Source organism: Bos grunniens, chromosome 7 (assembly GCF_055505025.1).
Source record: "Bos grunniens cultivar Pamir isolate PY7600 chromosome 7, Bosgru_T2T1.0, whole genome shotgun sequence".
NCBI classification, from domain to species: Eukaryota; Metazoa; Chordata; class Mammalia; order Artiodactyla; family Bovidae; genus Bos; species Bos grunniens.
This window is the reverse complement of record NC_141171.1, coordinates 6,590,267-6,610,764: the sequence shown is the minus strand read 5'-3', so window position 1 is coordinate 6,610,764 and position 20,498 is coordinate 6,590,267. Positions and strand designations below refer to the sequence as shown.

Genomic DNA, 20,498 nt, shown 5'->3' with positions numbered 1-20,498 from the left:
GAAGCCACGGCAGGAAGAATGTCTTGTGGGAACTGAGAAGATCCTTTCATGTCCTAGACAATGAGCATTCCTTGGGCCTGATTGCCTGTCACCAAACCAACCTCTAGTCACAAAGGAGCTGCCCTGGGGTGACAGAGGAAGATTCCAGTGTCTGAGAGAGGACATCTCTGAAGAGGGGTTCCAGCTCTGGGGTCCGAGCAAGGAGGCCATCCTTGAACCTGGCTCTGCCTGACTCACAAGACGGTGGCACTACACGTGGAACTGCAGCAGACAGCTGCCAAGCTGCGTGGTCACCTGGCCATCAGGGCTCCTCCAGGGTCTTCCTGTCACAGGGGGCCCAGGCGAGCGAAATGAAAGGATGTACCTTTGACTGTGTGAGGCAAAGGTGACAAAAAACAGAACTGCTCACTTACTGAGGCTGTTTTGCAGGGCAGAGGGCCCTGGGCCTGGAGTCTGACACTTGGGTTCCAGCCCTGTTCAGTGGGCCAAGCCTGACTTTCTGTTGCCATCTCCCTCTGTAGAATGGGGCTAATATCTGTCTTTTGGGTTCTGATAGTTAAATGAGACGTGTATCAAAAAATGTGTGGATAAAATATTCTATGAATTGAAAATGTATGTCAGCACATCCCCACGTGCCCCTCAAATAACCCTGCACTTTAGCATTTTCTCCCCCACCTCTAACACAGCACCTGTGTGCTCCTTAGTCACACATCTAGAAATTGAGCTGAGTGCTCAGAGGGCAGGAGGCTTATTTGTTTCCTGTTTTGGGCACCACCTAAGCACAATGGCACCCGACTCCAGTACTCTTGCCTGGAAAATCCCATGGATGGAGGAGCCTGGAAGGCTGCAATCCATGGGGTCCCTGAGGGTCGGACGCGACTGAGTGACTTCACTTTCACTTTTCATTTTCAAGCATTGGAGAAGGAAATGGCAACCCACTCCAGTGTTCTTGCCTGGAGAATCCCAGGGACGGGGGAGCCTGGTGGGCTGCCATCTATGGGGTCGCACAGAGTCGGACACGACTGAAGTGACTTAGCAGCTTAGTAGCAAGCACTCAGTAAATCACTGAACAGAAGGATGTAGGCAACTGTTTTAGAAGAAACTTACCTATCCATTGCGATGAAAAGAAACTGTTGGCAGTGGTTTCTGAGTGATATGGGGGGAAATGCAGTACCTGTGTGATCCTGGACAAATTACTTAACCCGTCTGGGCCCCATTTTCATCTGTAGCAAGGCAAAGGGTAACTGTTTGTGGAGTGTGTATAAAAAGCCCACATGTATCAGGTACTCACTATTATTCCTTCACACAGATGCTGGATAAGCATAGCTGTTGCAACATTCTTGGATTTTCCATGTTACTCTGTTCAATAAAGACACGTCATTAACTGTGATGCTGTGATTTCTACTTTTATCCTACTGTCTCACAAATCCATAAATCACACATCTAAATTTGGGCTCAGAAAAAATAAAAAGGTTGCAGTATACCTGGATGTGGGGACCAAGTTGGTGTGTTCTTTCTGCCTCTTACACATTTTGTGGCTGGACACGCTGATGACAGACTGACTCAGAAGGGGCCCTTCACCGACAAACTGGGACCAATCTTAATTCCCTGGAGACCATCATTTATTTTTGGTAAATGCCATCCAAGAATATACACAGTATCATTCCTGCAGAACAGTCTATAGCATGAAAAGTCCTGAAAACACGGTGACATAAAGAGTTCACGATTTTCAGATTCTTCAATAATGTTCTCTGCCTTAAGGCTGTTAGACCTTAAGGGATCCAGGTCTGGTTATGTCCCAGTGATAACACAGGACCTGCTGTGCGATGCGTGCCACATACACAGCAGAGTTCAGAAATTCCAGGTGCTTCTTCATTTGAACCTGTTTGACTTCTCTCCTTTGTAATAGGGGTTTGATTTTTCCAAATAATGAATGACTTAAAATAAGGTGCTTAAAAATTCTACACTGAGTCTCAAGATAGTGAACAAACACTATTTAAAAATGCCCTCTGAGCCTCAGTTTCCCCTTCTGTAAAATGAAGGGGTTGGGTTTGAATTAGTTTTGCAGACCACACCGTGGATGGGTGAACTAAATTTGCTGTTACAAACCCCAGCAGGGAGGAGGGTGAAGCAACCCAACTGCAAATGTGGATGTGAGATGAGGAGTAGTGGGGGCTGAGCCAGGGCAGCAAGTGGCTGGAAAACCAACCTTCAGGAGGTCAACGTCCACTCTGAACTTTCAAGTCTCAAAAGTATGTCTTTGTCTTCTGATCTGATCGAATATGATTGTCTCATTCCAGTGTATGTACTCACTGTAGATTTCTGTACAGAACTAAATATTTGTTTATTCATTTATAAACCGTAAAGAAACCAGTCAGGTATCTCCCCTCACCAGCAGATCTTGCTTTAGAAAAACAAATACACAAATTCCAGCAACCTCAGAAATTTCATTAAACCTGCAGAGAAGCATAATTCATTTTGGAGTTCAATTTTATGTTCAAGGAATCAGTTCCTATCATAAAGACAATTACTGTAATCTCTTTGCCATGCAAAACTATCTCCATTTATTGTGGACCAACTGCAGGTCCAACTCCTGCCTCTGGTGAAGGCACTCGGCAAGTTCACGAAAACATCCTTGAGGACGGCCCCTTCCTGTTTCGCACAACGTAGTCTCAGAACTTGAGGCCAAAGTAAGGAAAAAGCAAGCCAACGCCAAATGGGTTCTCCTGAGGCCAGTGGTACTAAACAAGCCAGAAGGCGACCTCATGACCTCTCCAGGAGCGGCCCATCCAGGAGTGACAAAATGTAACCTCTAGGTACAAAGTTCCCATCATCAAAAACAAACAGGAGTCGAGCATAAGCCATGGTTGGCACTTCCTCTCGGAGCAGAGAACCATCTCACATGCCAGAAGGTAAAAGGTGACCCGAGGTCCCATCTGCTGATCAAGCCAAGTGCCTGTTGAAGAGGCTAGGTGCAGGGCAGAAGGAAGAAGGCAGCCAGCAGTCAAGGGAGGGTCCTCTCTGAGGCCACAATCTCTTATGCCAGTGTCCCAACCTGGACCTCAGCACACGGGTTACCCTCGGAGCTCACATAATCTTCCTGGTGATGTGATTCTGCTAAAACGCAAACTTCTTGACCAAAGACCGATTTGGCAAACCAAATCCTAGCCTGGTGCTTGCCCCTTCCCTGGGACATGATTCATATCCTGACGGAAACATCACTAGAGCAGCTAACAGAATCAGAGCGCCAAGCTCTGTGACACAAAAGTATGGAGATGACCTTGATTAATCTCACTTTCAGAGGTTGTGGTCACTAGAAAAGCGCTTCAGAACACTTCATTCCTTCCTACTAAATGCAGACATGTGCTGAGACAGGCATCGCCAGCAACCTTTCTTGTTTTTAAACGTTTAAAAACCAAAGGGGTTTCCAACCATAAGCCAATCTGCATGCATCCTGCATCCCCTAAGAGGGGGGTGAGGGGTGGGGGACCGAGGCGAAAAACACAGACAACTACAAAATATGCCCTAGAAAAATGCAAGATCCTCATAAAACCAACATCTCACCAGATACCCTGTTAAGCACAGAGTGTTGAAGGCTCATGAGAACAAATTGAGTATTGTGGTTGAGCTTGAAACGCTGAACATGATTTCGAACGATCCTTCTCGCTGCTCCGAGAGGAGGGTCGTTCCACTCCAGCAAAGGAAGAGAGTCAGGAGTCAGCAGCCGCCCTTCCCTTTCGGTCGGCACACCATCTCTGACTTGCGGGTCAGAGAATTAGGCTGTAAGGATTCAGTGCTAATTGCAATTGCTCTGCACTGAGGGACGTTGGCCAGAATTGCAAACCGTCATGGGGCTGACCCAAAGCTGAGTCTACCTTTGTGGCTGGAGAGGTTTTCGTAACCCTTGCACTCCTCTGCTCCACACCTGCTTCAGTCCTGTGCCTGCCTGAGAAAGTGGCCAGTCACAAAGCACCACCCTAGGGTCCTTTCCTTGCCACCCTCCCTGCAAAGCACACTTCGCCCGCTCTGAGGTCTGTGTCCTTTCCAGAGAGGGTCCTGGCTGGAAAGCAGAAAAAGAACTCTGAAGACCAGACTTGGGGAAATAAGTCTACACAGAAAGGTAAAAACCTAGACAAGGTTTCCAGAGTGACGCCGCCCTCAGAAGACAAGGCTCCAGGAAGAAAGGGCGTGAAACACCGGAGCTCAGGGGTGGTCCCCACGGCAGGGTCTGCTTCCTGCTGCCCCTGGGCGGGCTGGGGGCCAGGGACCCCAGGGTCTTCTGCTGGTTCCGCACCATCCCCCCGTGGCTGGGTTGTACATTCACTGGTGGTCAGGAGTTTCTGATGCTGCTGGGGGCGGGGATGGAGGGGAGGACTGGCAGAACGTCCTGCCCAGCTCGCTAGGCTCTACACGTCATATCGGTTCAAAGTATATGAGTTTGGGTAGCTCGGCCGGCCGTACTGGAAGTGATCTGTCAAGATGTTGTTGCGGCCGTACTGGTAGTCACTGTGCGGGGGAAAGAGCGTGCCGTTGTGGGGCTTCTCCAGGGGGCTCCGGTGGTGCTCCTTACTGCTCAGGTCCCCTGTCGTGACGGGGAGGAGGTGCTTCCGGGCTTGCTGGTTCGCGTCATACTTGGTCTGCAAGGTCAAAAAAGCAGTGACGCCATCAGCTTCATGCCTGGGACGCAGAGGACACAGCGGGGGCTCGAGATTCATGGCCAAGAGGCCTTCAAGGTGACACAAGTGTCACCCCAAGTGGAGCTGGGGCACGCTCACTGAACGGTTAATGGAGCAGCCCTCCCTGTCAGCCATCCCGCAGCTTCACGGGAATACACAGAACCTTCGCAAGGAAGGAGTGAAATTCCCAACAGAGCTGCGGTAGAACTGAGCCAAAACAGAGTGAGGCGTGAGCCTGGGGCATCCGTGAGGGAAAACGGAAGCCCAGGGTGGAGGGAGCGGAGCCAAGACCGTAAACCAGGCAGTGGCAAAGCTGGGAGCTGGAACCCCTGCCTCTCAGTTCCTGGTGAGGCTCCATCCTCTCCACCAATGCTTGGTGCCTTCTTGGGTGTCAAGGGGACACCCTCCCCTAGCCCAGACTCACCTTGTTGTACAGAAAGACTCCGAGGATGGCCGTCAGCATGCCCAGGACATTGGTGCTGGTGACGGGGTTCCGCAGCATGATCAGGGACACTGTGATGACCATGATCCGCTTGGTGGCGTTGGCAACTGAGTAGCTCAGAGGGCTGATGAGGTTGAGGATGCTGAAGGCGATGACGTTCTGGGCAAAGTTACAGAAGCCGCTGACGGCCAGGAGCAGGAGCGTCCAAGGCCACTGGGACACATAGGTCTGCAGAGACGGGGGAGCGAGAGCAGCACTGAGGTCAGAACAGCACGCCCGCCCTGGGGGGTGACACACAGTGGTTTCTCGGGGGCCACACTCCCGGTGAGGGAACAGGCCCGGGCAGGCCATGCTGTGATACCAGGTGCTTATACGTACAACCTCCGTCCTTCACGACGCTCTGCACGGCACAACAATAATAATAATCACCACCCGTCCCTGCCAAGGAAGTGGAGGTTCGGGGGGGACATCAGGTATTTAAGGGGTGCAGAGGACATGAACCAGAGCTTTCCCCTGTCCCTGGGCAGGGAGGGTTGGGGCTCTGGGTTAGCAGAGCAGGGTCTACATACTGGACATCACCTGTTTGAGCTGCTGTGACAAAGTACCACAGGCCAAAGGGGTTACCAAAAAATGTTGATTTCTCACAGTTCTGTGGGTTGAAGTCCAAGATAAAGGCGCTGGCAGACTCCATATCTGGTGAGCGCCCTCCTGGTTCAGTGGGTCTCACTGGGTCCTCACAGGGCAGAATTGGCAAGGGAACTCTTTGGGGTTTCTCTCTTTTTAAAAATAATTTTATCTGTATATGTATTGGCTGTGCCAGGTCTGCACTGCTGCGTGGGCTTTCCTCTATTTGCAGGGAGAAAGGGCTACTTTCTAGTTCCAGTATGTGCGTTTCTCTGTGGTGGCTTCTCTTGTCGTGGCGTGCAGGCTCCAGGGCTTGTGAGCCCTAGAGTACAGGCTCAATAGCTGTGGTGCACGGTCTTAGTTGCTCCATGGCATATGATCTTCCTAGATCAGGGGTCAAACTCCCATTTCCTTCACTGGTGGGTGGATTCTTGATGCTGAGCCACCAGGGAAGCTCTGGGGTCTCTTAGAAGAGCACGAATCCCATTCATGATGGGCCCCACCCTCATGTCCTAATCACGTCCAAAAAGCCCTGTCTCCAAACACCATCATGTTGTAAGGTTTAGGTTTCAACATATGAATTTTAGGGGACACAGACATTCAAACCATGGAGACATTTTGCATTGTAGCAAATGGGGAAGTCCTGGGGTGGCAGCCTCTGGGTGTGTGAAGAAGTTCCCCCACAAGGCAGAGAGCCCAAGGCTCTAGTCTGCCCCATCACTGGGAGTCCCCAGGCAAGCTGCCCAACCTCTCTGGCTTCATCTCTGCAATGGGGAAGATTGATCCTGATGAGTCTGTACAACACTGCTGCTGTGAGGACCAAATGCAATCATGGTTTTGAAAGTGCTCTAAAACAATCCCAAGCCAAACGAACAGAAAATGATGTTATCATCAAAACTTTAGTTGCTGACTTCCCTGGTTGTCCAGTGGTTAAGAATGCACGTGCAGGGGACACGAGTTCAATCTCTGGTCCAGGAAGATTCCACATGCTGCAGAGCACCCATCATGGCAAGGAGCTCGGCATGCCACAACTAGAGAAAGTCTGCATGCAGCAACAAAGACCCAGCACAGTCAAAAATCAAATAAAATTTTTAAAAAAGGAAGTGAAAATCTTAACAAACAAAATTTTACCATCCGACTCTCGCCAGAATGAAGCCACCATAATAAAGGGGGCCTAGAAGTAAAAACTAAGATCACAACACCCAGCCCCATCACTTCATGGCAAATAGATGGGGAAAAAATGGAAATAGTAACAGACTTTATTTTCTTGGGGTTCCAAAATCACTGCAGATGGTGACCAGAGCCATGAAGTTAAAAGACATTTGCTCCTTGGAAGAAAAGCTATGACAAACCTACACAGCACAGTAAAAGCAGAGACATTGCTTTGCCAACAAAGGCCCATCTAGTCAGAGCTCTATTTTTTCCAGTGGTCATGTATCAATGTAAGAATTGGACCACAAAGCAAGCTGAGCACTGAGGAACTGATGCTTTCAAACTGTGGTGCTGGAGAAGACTCTTGAGAGTCCCATGGACAGCAAGGAAATCAAACCAGTCCATCCTAAAGGAAATCAATCCTGAATATTCATTAGAAGGACTGAAGTTGAAGCTGAAGCTCCAATACTTTGGTCACCTGATGTGAAGACTCAATTCATCAGAAAACACTCTGATGCTGGGAAAGACGGAAGGCAGAAGGAGAACAGGGCAACAGAGGATGAGATGGTTGGATGGCATCACCAACTCAATGGACGTAAGTTTGAGCAAACTCCAGGAGATGGTGAAGGACAGGGAAGCCTGGTGTGCTGCAGTCCATAGAGTCACAAAGAACTGGACAAAACTGACTGGCTGAACAACAGAAGAAACACCAACTAGCAAACATTAGGACCACAAACTCTTCAAAGAGCCTGGGCTGATCTCAGGCCAATTCCCAGACTGCTCTGACCTCTCACACAGGAGGACACAGCTGGATCTCTCAGACAGTGGGGTCTAGTGGCCTTGCCAGGAAGAGAGCTGCAGCAATCCTCGGGCAGTGGCCTGATTATATCTCCAGCACCTTCTGATAGGGAAGGATCACATAGTCCTCTTAAAAGTGAGGGAGATCCAAGTAGGGACCTGCTCAGAATTACCTTCAGGGTGAGCTGGCCTGTTCCCCCAGGAATTCTTCCCTGAGGTGACCCACAGGGACTTACAAGCTATTTTTACAAGGCAGCCTGCTTGCAAAGCAACCCAGCCAATCCAGCGTTTTAAAAGAACTGACATACAAAAAAGTTGAGTGTTTCTTCCTTCTGGTGGATAGCTCCATGTGTATTAACACACATATATTGATTTGTGTAGCCAATACCACAGTCAGAGTTCAGAACAGCTCCATCACCCCATGGCACTCTCCAGGGCTTCTCTGTGCACCCTCCCTCCCCCACCCAGGCAACCACTGAGGTGTTCTCCACGATAGGTTTGTCTTTTGGAAACAGTCCTCTAACTGGAAAGATGCAGCATGGAACCTTCTCAAACAGGTTTCTTTGATTCAGCATAATGCCTGTGACATCCACCCAACTTGTAAGGGATGACAGTTGGTACCTTTGTTCTTGCTGAGAAATATTCTGCTGTACAAACGCATCGAAGTTTCTTTCTCCATTCACCTGTTGAAGGACATCTGGGTTGTTTCCAATACTCTGTGATCATAAACAGAGTTGCTAAACATTTGTGCACAGGCTTCTATGTGAACCTGAGTTCCATTTCTCTAGACACCCAGGAGTGAGACTGCTGGGACATGTGGTCAGTGTATGTTTAACTTCAGAAGAAACTCCCAAATGTTTTCCAGAGTGGCTGCGCCATTTTGCAGTTGCTCCAACAACAGGAAAATGCCAGCTGTGCCCCATCCTTGACAGACACGGTACTGTCAGTACTTTTCACTGGAGCTATTCAATCAGATACAGAGCGGAATCTCCTCATGGTTTTAACTGGCTTTTCCCTAATGACTAATGATGTTGAACATATTTCACATCTGCACAATCTCAGTGGTGAAATTCAAGTCTTGGGCCTATTTTTAAACTACTGTTGAGTTTTAAGAGTTCTTTATATATCCTGAACACAAGTCCTCTGTCAGTATCTCAGTGGCAAGTATTTTTTTCCCAGTCTGTAGCCTGTCTTTCTTTAGTAGTATTTTGGGAAGCAAAAGCCTTTAACTTTGATGAAGCCCCCATTTAGCAATTTTTTTTTTTAATGGACTGTGCTTTTGGTGTAATGTCTACAAACTATTTCCAAGTCATGAAGATGTTTCCTCTGTTTTCTTCTAAAGGTTACCATTTTTGCTCTTATATTTAGGCCTAGAATACCTGATGAGTTAAATTTTGTATAATGTGTGAGGCTGAAGTCAAGGCTCAGATCTTGCATATGGATGTTCATTCGCTCCCACACCATTTGTTAAAGAAACCATCCTTTCTCCATGGAGTTGCCTTTGAACCTTTGCAAAAAATCAGTCACCCGTATCTGTGAGTATACTTTCATGCTGTCTATCTGCTCACTGATGGACGTCTTTTTCCACCAATATCCATAGCTTTATACTAAGTCTTAAAATTATGTGATTCCTCCAACTCTGTTCTTCTTTCTCAAACTTATTTAGCTATTTCAGTTCTCTTGCCAGTCAATGTAAAATTTCCAATCAGCTTTTATTAAACAAATTTTAATATCTATAAATATCTATCTCCAAATATATACACATAGGGAGATAGTTTCTCAACTTTTTTTCATTAATGCCTTTGCCCAGCAGAAGTTAAAATTTAAGTAATGATTTATAGCTGAATGTAAGAAGTATAAGATTTTGTTGAGTAGAAAGAATTTTATTTCTTCCTTTCAAATCTATTTCTTTACCTTGTTTATTGTTCTGGCTACGATGTTAAGTATCATGGGGAATGGGCCTATTGAGAGTGAACATCTTTACCTTATTCCTGAATTTAGGGGAAAAAACTTTCAATTTCTCATCATTATGTTAGCTATGTATGCCTTTGGTCAAGTTGAGGTAGTTTCCTCTATTTCTAGTGTGTTGACTTTTTAAAACTCATGACTGGATGTTGCATTTTCTCAAATGCCTTATCTGCATGAGTTGGTATGACTATGTGTTTTTTATTAGGCTATTACAGTAGATTACATTGATTGATTTCAAAGTATTGAATTAGCCTTGCTTTCTTGATTTAAATCTCACTTTTTCATAGTGTAGTATGTTTCTTAACATATCCCTGCATTTGATTTATTCTAATATTTTATTATTTATTTGATTCTAATATTTTATCACAATAAACTGTGGGAAATTCTGAAAGAGATGGGAATACCAGAGCACCTGACCTGCCTCTTGAGAAATCTGTATGCAGGTCAGGAAGCAAGTCAGAACTGGACATGGAACAACAGACTGGTTCCAAATAGGAAAAGGAGTACGTCAAGGCTGTATATTGTCACCCTGCTTATTTAACTTCTATGCAGAGTACATCATGAGAAACGCTGGACTGGAAGAAACACAAGCTGGAATCAAGATTGCCGGGAGAAATATCAATCACCTCAGATACGTAGATGACACCACCCTTATGGCAGAAAGTGAAGAGGAACTAAAAAGCCTCTTGATGAAAGTCAAAGTGGAGAGTGAAAAAGTTGGCTTAAAGCTTAACATTCAGAAAATGAAGATCATGGCATCCGGTCCCATCACTTCATGGCAAATAGATGGGGAAACAGTGGAAACAGTGTCAGACTTTATTTTTTGGGGCTCCAAAATCACTACAGATGGTGACTGCAGCCATGAAATTAAAAGACGCTTACTCCTTGGAAGGAAAGTTATGTCCAACCTAGACAGCATATTCAAAAGCAGAGACATTACTTTGCCAACAAAGGTCCGTCTAGTCAAGGCTATGGTTTTTCCTGTGGTCATGTATGGATGTGAGAGTTGGACTGTGAAGAAGGCTGAGCGCCGAAGAATTGATGCTTTTGAACTGTGGTGTTGGAGAAGACTCTTGAGAGTCCCTTGGACTGCAAGGAGATCCAACCAGTCCATTCTGAAGGAGATCAGCCCTGGGATTTCTTTGGAAGGAATGATGCTAAAGCTGAAACTCTAGTACTTTGGCCACCTCATGCGAAGAGTTGACTCACTGGAAAAGACTGATGCTGGGAGGGATTGGGGGCAGGAGGAGAAGGGGACGACAGCGGATGAGATGGCTGGATGGCATCACTGACTCGATGGAAGTGAGTCTCAGTGAACTCCGGGAGTTGGTGATGGACAGGGAGGCCTGGTGTGCTGCGATTCATGGGGTGGCAAAGAGTCGGACACGACTGAGCGACTGAACTGAACTGAATATTTTATTAAGGACTTTTGTCTCTATTCTCACAAGGGATATCTGTCCTTTTTATGGTTTGTTAATATGAACCAAAAGTCTTCTTTTCCACTTGTTTTCCAGAGGAGATTGTGCAGAACTGGTGTTTATTTTTCCTTAAATGTTTGGTAGAAATTACCCATAAAACCATCTGGGCCTGATGACTTCTTTCTAGGAGGCTTTAAACTATGAATTCAATTTCTTTAATAGTTATAAGATTCAGGTTATCTTCTTCATCTGGAGTGGGTACATTCTGATACTGTGTGGTTTATGAGGAACTGGTCTATTTCAGCTGTCATTGATTTTATGTGTGTAGAGTTGTCAGTAGTATTTTTATGGTTTTAAGTTCTGTGAGTTTTGCAGTACTGCTCCCTTTTTCATTCCTGATTATTTGTATTGTCTTATCCCTCTCTCTTTTTTGGAAGGGTCAGTTTTGCTTCAGTTAAAATTTTTTTTCTTTTCCCTTGAGACTTCCTCTTTGGTCCATGGATTATTTAGAAATGTGCTGTTTAGTTTCCAAGTGTTTGGAAATTTTCCTGTTACTTCTTTGTTATTTACTTTTAATTTTATTGTTCTCTTAAGGTTTTTTTGACATACAATATGATCTATTTTGGTGAATTTCCACATATACACTTGAAAAGATGTCTATTCTGCTGCTGCTGGGTAACATATTCTATAAATGTCAATGAGATTTCCAGTTGGTTGACAGTGGTGTTCAATTCTTTATTCCTGATCTATAGACCCAGTGATTTTGGAAATTCTATATTTGCTGGATATAGAATTACGTGTTAACAGTTCTTTAGTTTTAGTACTTTACGAATGTTATTCTACTTCATGGTTTCTGATGAGAAACCCACAATTGTCCAAATTTCTGTTCTCCTATAAATAATGCATCCTTTTTCTGTTTTCAAGCTTTTTTTGTCTTTGAATCATTTTCTTTCTGTGGCTCAAAGTAGACACCTTCAGCTGACTTATCTTCAAGTTACGGACCTCCCTCTGTCATCTCTATTCTGCTACTGAGTTCATCCAATACCATCCAGTGAGTTTAAGTTGTTTCTTCCATCCTGAAATTTCCACTTGGTTCTGTCTTCTATTCTTCCCATTTGTGTCAAGAACATTCTTGGAGCATGATTATAAATAATTGCTTTAAAGGCTTTGTCCAATAATTTCAATATCTGGGTCATCCCAGTACTGGCATCTGTTGATTGTCTTTTCTCATAAGACTTGAAATTTTTCTGTTTCTTTGTATTCCCAATAATTCTGGATTATATCCTGGACGTTTAGAATATTATACGACTGTGCTGCTAAGTCACTTCAGTCGTGTCCGACTCTGTGTGACCCCATAGACGGCAGTCCACCAGGCTCCTCCGTCCCTGGGATTCTCCAGGCAAGAACACTGGAGTGGGTTGCCATTTTCTTCTCCAGTGCATGAAAGTGAAAAGTGAAAGTGAAGTCGCTCAGTCGTGTCCGACTTTTAGCAACCCCATGGACTGCAGCCTTCCAGGCTCCTCCGTCCATGGGATTTTCCAGGCAAGAGTACTGGAGTGGGGTGCCATTGCCTCCTCCATACGACTGTAGGTCCCATGGATAATGTTGATACTTGGCTTTAGCAGACTCAGCTAGGTTCAGGCTACAAGCCTAACCAGCCTCCAGTGGGCTGTGGTTCCAGCACCAGCTGTTTTCAAGCCTTTCAGCGGCACACAGCAGCACACAGTGACCCCACGCAGCGGTCAGCCACGGGCCTGGGCAGTAGACTGTTCTGTCTTTGTGTGCTGTTAGGATCAGATCCTCACATGTGCAGCTCAGAATTTTGTTGTTTTATTTTTAAAATGGTAACTTTGTCTTTCCAACTTTAACTGAATTTCAGATTTCTGCTTGCTTTTCCATTTTGGCTCTGCCTTTTTTGTGTTTTTTTTTTTGGTTGCACTGCATGGCATGCAGGATTTAGTTCCGTAACCAGGGATTGAACCCATGTCCCCTGCAGTGGAAGTGCAGAGTCTTAAGCACTGGAACACCAGGGAAGTCTCTTTTATGGTGTTTTATGAGATCATTTCCCCCAGGTTCCTTCTTTCCATGTCTCCTTGGTATTTTCTGGTTTCTGAGGTCTCCCTCTTTCAATTATCCACTTAGAAAGCTGGACTTAATAACCCCACTCTGATTCCTTCCTACAACTCTACCTCCATTCGGGGCCAAGCAGTGGGAGGATGAAGAAAAGAAAAAAAGTGCAACAGGGGCTAATCCTGTCCTGCGATTGCAGAGGGAGGTTCCCACCTGAGCATCTCAGGGGCCTATGGGACCTTGCTGCCACCACCAAACGGGACTGCTGGGGGCCTGGGACGTGAGAGGACAAGGGAAACAGAAACAGAGGATTCCCCCCGTGCTCTCAGAGCACCACGAATCTCCTTTCCCCTCAGCAAGCCAGTAAAGAGGGCTTTTCACTCTCTTCCTCCCCCAGTGCCCACTTCTGTGTTTCCAGATGCTTTAAGTCCAGGCTGAAGACACAGGAGGCAGAAGAAAGCAAACCCACAGCTGGCTCAGTGGTGCTTTGTAATCTGGTTTCTCCATCAGCCTGCCTGTCCCCATTTACTTTTCAGTTCTCAAGTACTGGCTTCACCCATCCTGTCCAAGCTTTAAAACTGGGCCACCTGCTTCAGAGTCTGGAAATCCATACCTGGCTACAGTTGAGCTGTTGGCAGCAGGTCTGGATATGTCTGGGAACTGTCTGCTGTAGCCTTTGATTCTTGGAAACATGGTGAGTAGCAGGCCCAGATGATGTGTCTCCAACCTGAGCTTTCTCCCTTCCACTGTGGAGCACAGCACCAGGACACACCTAACTCACCTGGCTGCTGCGGGAAGACACGGGAGGGCGGGGGAGCCCCACTAGGAACCCCACTTTTGGGGGCAGCAGTGTGGAATACTGTGCGCTGCTAGGGCTGCTGTTAAAACACACAAGGGTCCCATCAAGGCAAACAATATACGGCTTCAGGGCTTCCCTGATGGGCCGATGGTTAAGAATCCACCTGCCAATGCAAGGGACACAGGTTCAGTCCCTGGTTCAGAGCCCACGTGCTGTGGGGCAGCCAAGTCCATATGCCACAACTGTGGAGTATGCATGCCAGGGCCTGTGAGTTGGCAACTACTAAAGCCTGCACACCCTCGAGCCATGCCCCGCAGCGAGAGAAGCCACTGCAGTGAGAAGCCTGCACACCACAAGTAGAGCAGTCTCTGCTCACTGCACCCAGAGAAGGCCTGCATCTAGTGACGAAGACCCAGCCCAGTCAAAAATTAAAAAAAAAATGACCTGACGAGAAAAAGAGATCACCAATGGCAATGGAAGTAAGTTTATTACTAAAAGAAAATAAAAAAATGTCCTAAATGCAAGAGAAAGCAAAGCAAAGAGAGCAAGGAGAGAGCAGAACACAATCTACACATGCCTGTTTGTGAGTGTGCACAGAGACACCAGTGCGTCAGAGCAGCGTAGCAGCGCTGACGCCAGACCGACAGGCAGTGCGAAGCAGCAACCAGAGGAAGGAGGACCTGACAGGCCAGTATGGAACGATCCCCACGATGCGTTATTGAGTGAAAACCTTTTCTCCCTTTTCTAAATATCTAAAATGTCTAAAAAGTCACTATTTGTATAAGGAGGGTGGAGGAATGAACACACTTGGCCCTCAGTACCTGTGGGGGATTGGTTTCAGAAGCCCCCAGATCGGAGGATGCTCAGGTCTCTCATATAGTAAGATGGGGTAGTGCAGGGACTTCCCTGGTGGTCCAGTGGTTAAGAATCTGCCTGCCAATGCAGGGAACACAGGTTTGATCCCTGGTCCAGGAAAATTCCATATGCTGTGGAGCAACTAAGCCCGTGAGCGGCAACTGCTGAGCCCATGCACCTAGAACTTGTGCTCTGCAGCAAGAGAAGCCACTGCAGTGAGCAGTCTGGGCACTGCAATCACGAGCAGTCCCCACCTGCTCCAACTAGAGAAAGCCCAAGCAGCAATGAAGACCCAGCGAAGCAAAAAGTAAAATAAATTTTAAAAATAAGAATTGATACACTGATCTTTAACAGAAGAATCCAGTCAGACCTCATTAAGCCCTACATTGACTCCATCCAGCTCAGACCAGGAAGAACCATGCCCACCTCCTTATCACTACTGCTTGCATTGGTTTCCAGTACCTTCTCTGGAGGCTGGTCCTGTAGGCCGTGGGTGGGAAGATGCTCTCTCCTGGGCTCAGCTCAGAGAGCTGTGGGTACATCTGGAGTCAATGGCAGTACAGACAGAGATGACACCAAGAAAGGACTTGAGCAGTGCAAGCAGAGTTTCTAAAAGGCCAAGTGAGACCTGAACCAGACCGTCAGGGTGGGAAAGTTGCCTGTGCTGGCATTTTTTCTTCCTTGAATGCACTGGCACAAATGCAGCAGTTATCAGCAGCTGGGATCTAGCACGACTGAGAAGAAAACGCATAAGAAGCCGACTTCCTTGACTGCACTCAATGTTGAATCATCAAAGAGCTGAGAGCTAAAAGGGCTGGCAGTCAGAGGCCCGATGCCCCAGTCAACACAGAGGCATAATTCCCTGACAAAGTACCTACTTCGGAACCAGCTAAGAAAAGGGCATGTTCTTGGCACAGGCCAACTCACCAGGTCGCTGCTGACCAGGAAAGCCGAGAGATCTACCAGGACCCACGTGGGGATCATAAAAAAGACGGCATGGCAGCCCAAGATGTTCAGCAGCCGGAGATGGTGGATCCTTGAATCTCTTAATACCTGAAGAGAGAAAACCTCTTTAAAGGCTGGTTGTAACTATAAGTGGCAAGAGGGGCTCCGCTTACCCAGGCCCGAAACATGGTGGCTGCACATTATCCCTGGTATCTGACCTTGACTGCCAAACCTGCAAGTGCGCCCATGACGAGACACACAGCCCATGGTGAGGCACACTGCCCATGACGAGACACACGGCCCATGGTGAGGCACACGGCCCCTGATGAGGCACACGGCCCATGACGAGACACACAGCCCATGACGAGGCACACTGCCCATGACCACAACAAGCGCCGTGTTTCATATGCAAAGGACCGAGAGAAGAAAAAACAAAACCCAGCAACACTCAATTGCTGGTAAAGCTACAGTGAAACAGGCACTCTGAAATGGTGCTGGTTCGTGTCTAAACTGGTATATAGTTCCAGAAAACAAGCAGGAAAAGTATATCAAAAGCTGTAAATATCTCATACCCGCTGACCCAAGAATGGTAAACTCATCAAAAGGAAATAACCCGAGAAATAGAAAAATGTTTTGCACAAAGATGTTCATAAATTGTATTATTTGTAGGGATTAGTTGGAAATAATCTGCATGTGCAGTACGGAAACCAACTGTGTTAATTATGGTACCTGCAAAGAATGTGATTATTATGAGTTAGGAGCAATAATTTTTAATGATATGGGAAAATGCAATGTTAAAATAATAAATGAACAAAGCAAAACTTAAAAAGTATGTGTAATATTGCAACTCTAAAAACCATGCAGGAAAACCCCCTAGCATTAACAGTAGGGAACAGCACTGCGGCTTTCCTCAAGAAAGAGGAAACCCTGAGCCAGGGGGCAGGTCTCTGTTGAGTCTTGGGCCCCAGCACCTACTACAGCGCCTGTCACACAGTAGGTGCTCAATAAAATTTCTGATTTCTTTTCACTGCGCTTTTCTCTATTTTTTCACATTGAATGTAAGTCAGCTTCCTATATGATAATAATAAAGCTATTTATAAAACAAAACAATAGAAAAGCAGCAGAAAGGCGACAGGATGTTTTTGTCCCAACACTGAAGAAATCGTTACCTGGCTGCTTTCTTAGACGCCACCCACCCACCCCAGAAACAGCAGGTGCACCCTGGACAGTGTCCCAGTACCTTTTTGGAGAAAATGTTCTGAAGCGAGAAGCACAGCGTGGCCGCAAGGGCGCTGACCAGCCCCCACATGTCGAAGGACAGCTCGGTGACGGTGGCCAGCAGGACGCCGCTGATGATGGGGATGAGGGACAGGTACACCTGTGAGAGGACGCAGCAGTGGCCGCCAGGCCGGGTGGAGCTGGGCCGCCCAGCGCTGACGCCTGGGGGGGCCCGACTGCTCTCTCCTCCCCAGAGGGGCACCACCTGCCACTCTGCATGCCGGTGTTAGCTGGGACCGTAACACTCTGGGGGGTCAGGCAGAGGCAGATGGTTCTCAGAGTACCCGAGGGCAGGGCCGTGTCACTGTGGGCGCCCCAGCCATGCCAACACCCCCATTACATTAAGAGCCACAAGCCAGGGCTGGTCCTAACAGGATCTACCCAGCTGCCGCCACCAACACCAGGATCTGAAACTGTAAGCCTCTGATGGGCTTCCTGGGTCCCTTTTATTTTGCACTCTTCCAACATGCAGTTATCCCTAGTGAGGACACTCCCCCTACACCTTCTTCAGCTGGAGATCTCCGTTCCCTTCAGGGGTCACAGTTCACAAAGGCCAAGAACTTTCCCTGACCCAGTGCCCCCTAGACAGGGTCAGGTTGCCCAGCTGTGTGTTTTGGGAACAGCGCTCTCCACCCACTAGAAGCACCCTTTACATCGTCTGCATCCCTGCACTCCTTTAGGGCAGCTCTTTGTTCACTGCTCTATGCTGGTACCTGGCACTTAGCGGGCACCCAACAACTGCTGGCTCCAAGAACGAGTAGTGAGTGCTGTGACCGGGGTCTTCCAGAAGGGTCAAGCATTTCCGGGCCTGGAAAGTCCCTGGAACTCTCACAGCTAAATAGGCTCCCAACTTCCAGAGAAACAGGGTCCGTCCCCAACATTTGGCTTTCCTTACTCCTGGCTCATCCTTCCCCTACAAACGATACTCATAAAGCACTCTGGGGACTTCCCTGATTGAGACTCTGCTCCCAATGCAGGGGGCTGAGGTTTGATCTCTGTTCAGGGAACTAAGATCCCACATTCGGCACAGAATGGCCAAAACAAACAAAGAGATTAAAAACAAACAAAAAAATACTTCAGAGATTTGGGAGGGGGTGGTGAAGCTCCACCCCCATCCCCACATACACAGGGTAAGAGAGCTCTGAAGTCCAGAATCCCTGCCCCTCACTACTGGCTGGTCCTCAGGCTCTTCCTTTTGAAGGCTCATTGCTTTCCCCGAGATGAAATGATCACCAGCCTTACCTGGAAAGGGTGGGGCCACAACTTAATCTGTCGTCATCACCATTAGTCTCCTGCCTAAGCCATTCCCCTGTCTCTCCTCCCTGTGAAAGGTTCTGGCTCCCTGCCCAAGCTGGGTACAATGACCCTTACCACAGGAAACCTGATAAACACAGTGTGATACTGAGAGAGGCAAGACACACACCTCCTGGCCAACTCCGACCTGGGGAGACCAGGCACATCTGACAGCACCTTGGGGGTGGGTTGCAGGGCACACCAGATCTGGCAGGGGACAAGACTGACCGAAAGCAGACACCAGCCAGGGGTGGCCCCATTTCTATAAGCTGATCCAGGGCACTGCCATTCTAAGTTACATAAAATACAGGATGCCAGAAACCAACCACATAGAGAAGAGGCGCTCTGTCCAGCATGAAATGGATTCCAGCTGGGACAACAGGAATCCCACTTCCACTTAAGGACACAGGGCAAGGCTGTCTCTGGCTGAAGCCACAGCTTCTCTCACTCCAAGCCAGGAAATACCCTGGCTTGGCATCTCGAACAGACCCTGGATTGTGCCCAGAGCATCTTCCCCATGCAGCCCTGGGCTCTGCGGGCTGCCATCACTTCCATTTCCAGACATTCACAATTCCTGGCTGTTTTTATTTCGAAGACTTTGCTGGGCTTTGCCAAAATCAGATTCCTCTGACTAGCTTCTCACTTCTGACCCCAGAAATCCTGAGCCTGACCACTATCTCTTACAAAGATGTAAAACTCTGTCAGAGTTCCGTTCCAGCAAAGAGTCAGATGTTCCAACCCTCATTCCACTGGAGGGGGTGGTCTGGTCAAGATGGGACCAAGTTATCCAAGTTGCCTACCAGCAACCCCAGGATGGGAATCCAAACAGGGAGGAAGGCTGGATCTGAGATGGGCAGCAGCATCCTGAGGCCACACATCAGAAACAACTCAGGAACACACACCCCACTTGCTACTGCCCCGGGGGCTGATTCCAGAACGTTAGCAGCAAAAGAGGTCTAGAAGATGACTTCCTTATTTGACAGGAAGCCAGGCAGCCTGCAGACCAGGAACCTGGACCACGTCACCAGCTCAGCAACAGCTGGGAAGCCTCTGGGGCCCCCACCGGCCCAGAGCCCGCCTAGGTTACCTTGGTGCTCTGTTTCTCCTTCATGATGATCCGGGACAGGAGGACCACCCAGATGGGCATGGTGGCCTTGACTGCAAAGAGAGGGTAGGGGTATTCAGGGAGCTGCGCTAGTCCCAGAACCCACTCTGGGACCTGTCCCAACCCCACTAGGGGGGAGGGGTGAGAAGGCTTGGCTGCCCCTCAAGCCACTTCAGCTCTTCTCTATCTGTGGGCCTTCCCCGAACCCAACACTTATGATCCGCCCTGCTCACTTCCCAGCTTTCTTCTCAGTCCCTTCCCTCCCGGAGACCCCTGTGCGTGTCCCTCTCTTGCTAAAAGCTTTGGCGGCCTCCAGCGCCTTCTGGACTGAAACGGACTTCTCAGCCAGACATTCCAGACCGTCGAGGGCACCCCAGCCGGCGCACTCCGACCCAAGCGTCAAAGCCCCAGGTGGCGTGCGCCAGCCGCCGCCCCCTAGGCCAGCCTGGGCACCCACCGGTGTGCGCGTAGGACACGGGCACCTTCCATATGCTGACGTGCGCGGACACTGATGCGAAGTACTTGCCGAAGGCGAGCGGCAACACGTAGCGCGGGTAGAAGCGCGGCGGTAGCAGCGGGCCGGACGACTGATGCGGACCCGGCCCAGGGCCCGAGACGGGCGGCGCCGGGGGCACGCGCCAGGCCCGGAGCAGAGGCGGGAGCCCCGCGCACAGCGCCAGGATGTGGCACAGCGACACGGTCACGGGGAATGGGAAGGCGCTCAGGATCACCTTGTTGACCACATTGCCGCCCGCGCTCAGCGCGTACCACAGCAGGCACAGCGCTGCCACCCGCGCGCCCTCGCGCGCCCCCCCGCCGCCGCCTCCGGCGGCTCCCGAACCCCCGGCGCCCGCGCCCACTCCCACCGCCGCCGCCGCCGCCATCCTTCCCGAGCGGCCGCCCCTTCCCGCCTGTCCGACGGCCGGACGCCGGGCGGGGGCGGGGCAGGACCGGGGCGGGAGCGCCAGCCAACGCGGCTGCCTATTAGCCACCGGCGCTTCCGTCACCGCCACGCGCCGGCCGACGCGCCCGCCACCACGTAGCGAACGTAGGCTCCGCCCTCCTTTCGATGGGC

General features: G+C 48.8%; 1 protein-coding gene across 2 annotated transcripts; it reads right to left on the bottom strand.

Moving 5' to 3' along the window:
• Window positions 1-1,604: 1,604 nt before the first annotated feature.
• SLC35E1 (solute carrier family 35 member E1) lies at window positions 1,605-20,412 on the bottom strand. 2 transcript variants are annotated; one of them, XM_086408633.1, is made up of 6 exons: window positions 19,881-20,412; window positions 19,406-19,476; window positions 16,988-17,125; window positions 15,730-15,855; window positions 5,101-5,346; window positions 1,605-4,637 (listed from the first exon to the last, which is right to left on the bottom strand). In XM_086408633.1, exons 1-6 carry the CDS (start codon window positions 20,305-20,307, stop codon window positions 4,407-4,409), a joined length of 1,239 nt encoding a protein of 412 aa, XP_086264759.1. In that variant the 5' UTR covers window positions 20,308-20,412; the 3' UTR covers window positions 1,605-4,406. The 2 variants fall into 2 exon arrangements, with proteins under 2 accessions (XP_086264759.1, XP_086264760.1); XM_086408634.1 differs by having other exon boundaries at window positions 16,988-17,096; window positions 19,881-20,082.
• Between the last annotated feature and the right edge of the window lie 86 nt (window positions 20,413-20,498).

Bases quoted from the DNA above. Each gene is read 5' to 3' on its own strand.
- SLC35E1 (XM_086408633.1), bottom strand. From the start codon at position 20,307: ATGGCGGCGGCGGCGGCGGTGGGAGTGGGCGCGGGCGCCGGGGGTTCG. The intron at 17,126-19,405 runs GTAACCTAGGCG...GTCCTCTCACAG, and splicing joins AGGAGAAACAGAGCACCAAG to GTGTACCTGTCCCTCATCCC. The intron at 5,347-15,729 runs GTGAGTTGGCCT...CCGTCTCTGCAG, and splicing joins TCCTGGTCAGCAGCGACCTG to ACCTATGTGTCCCAGTGGCC.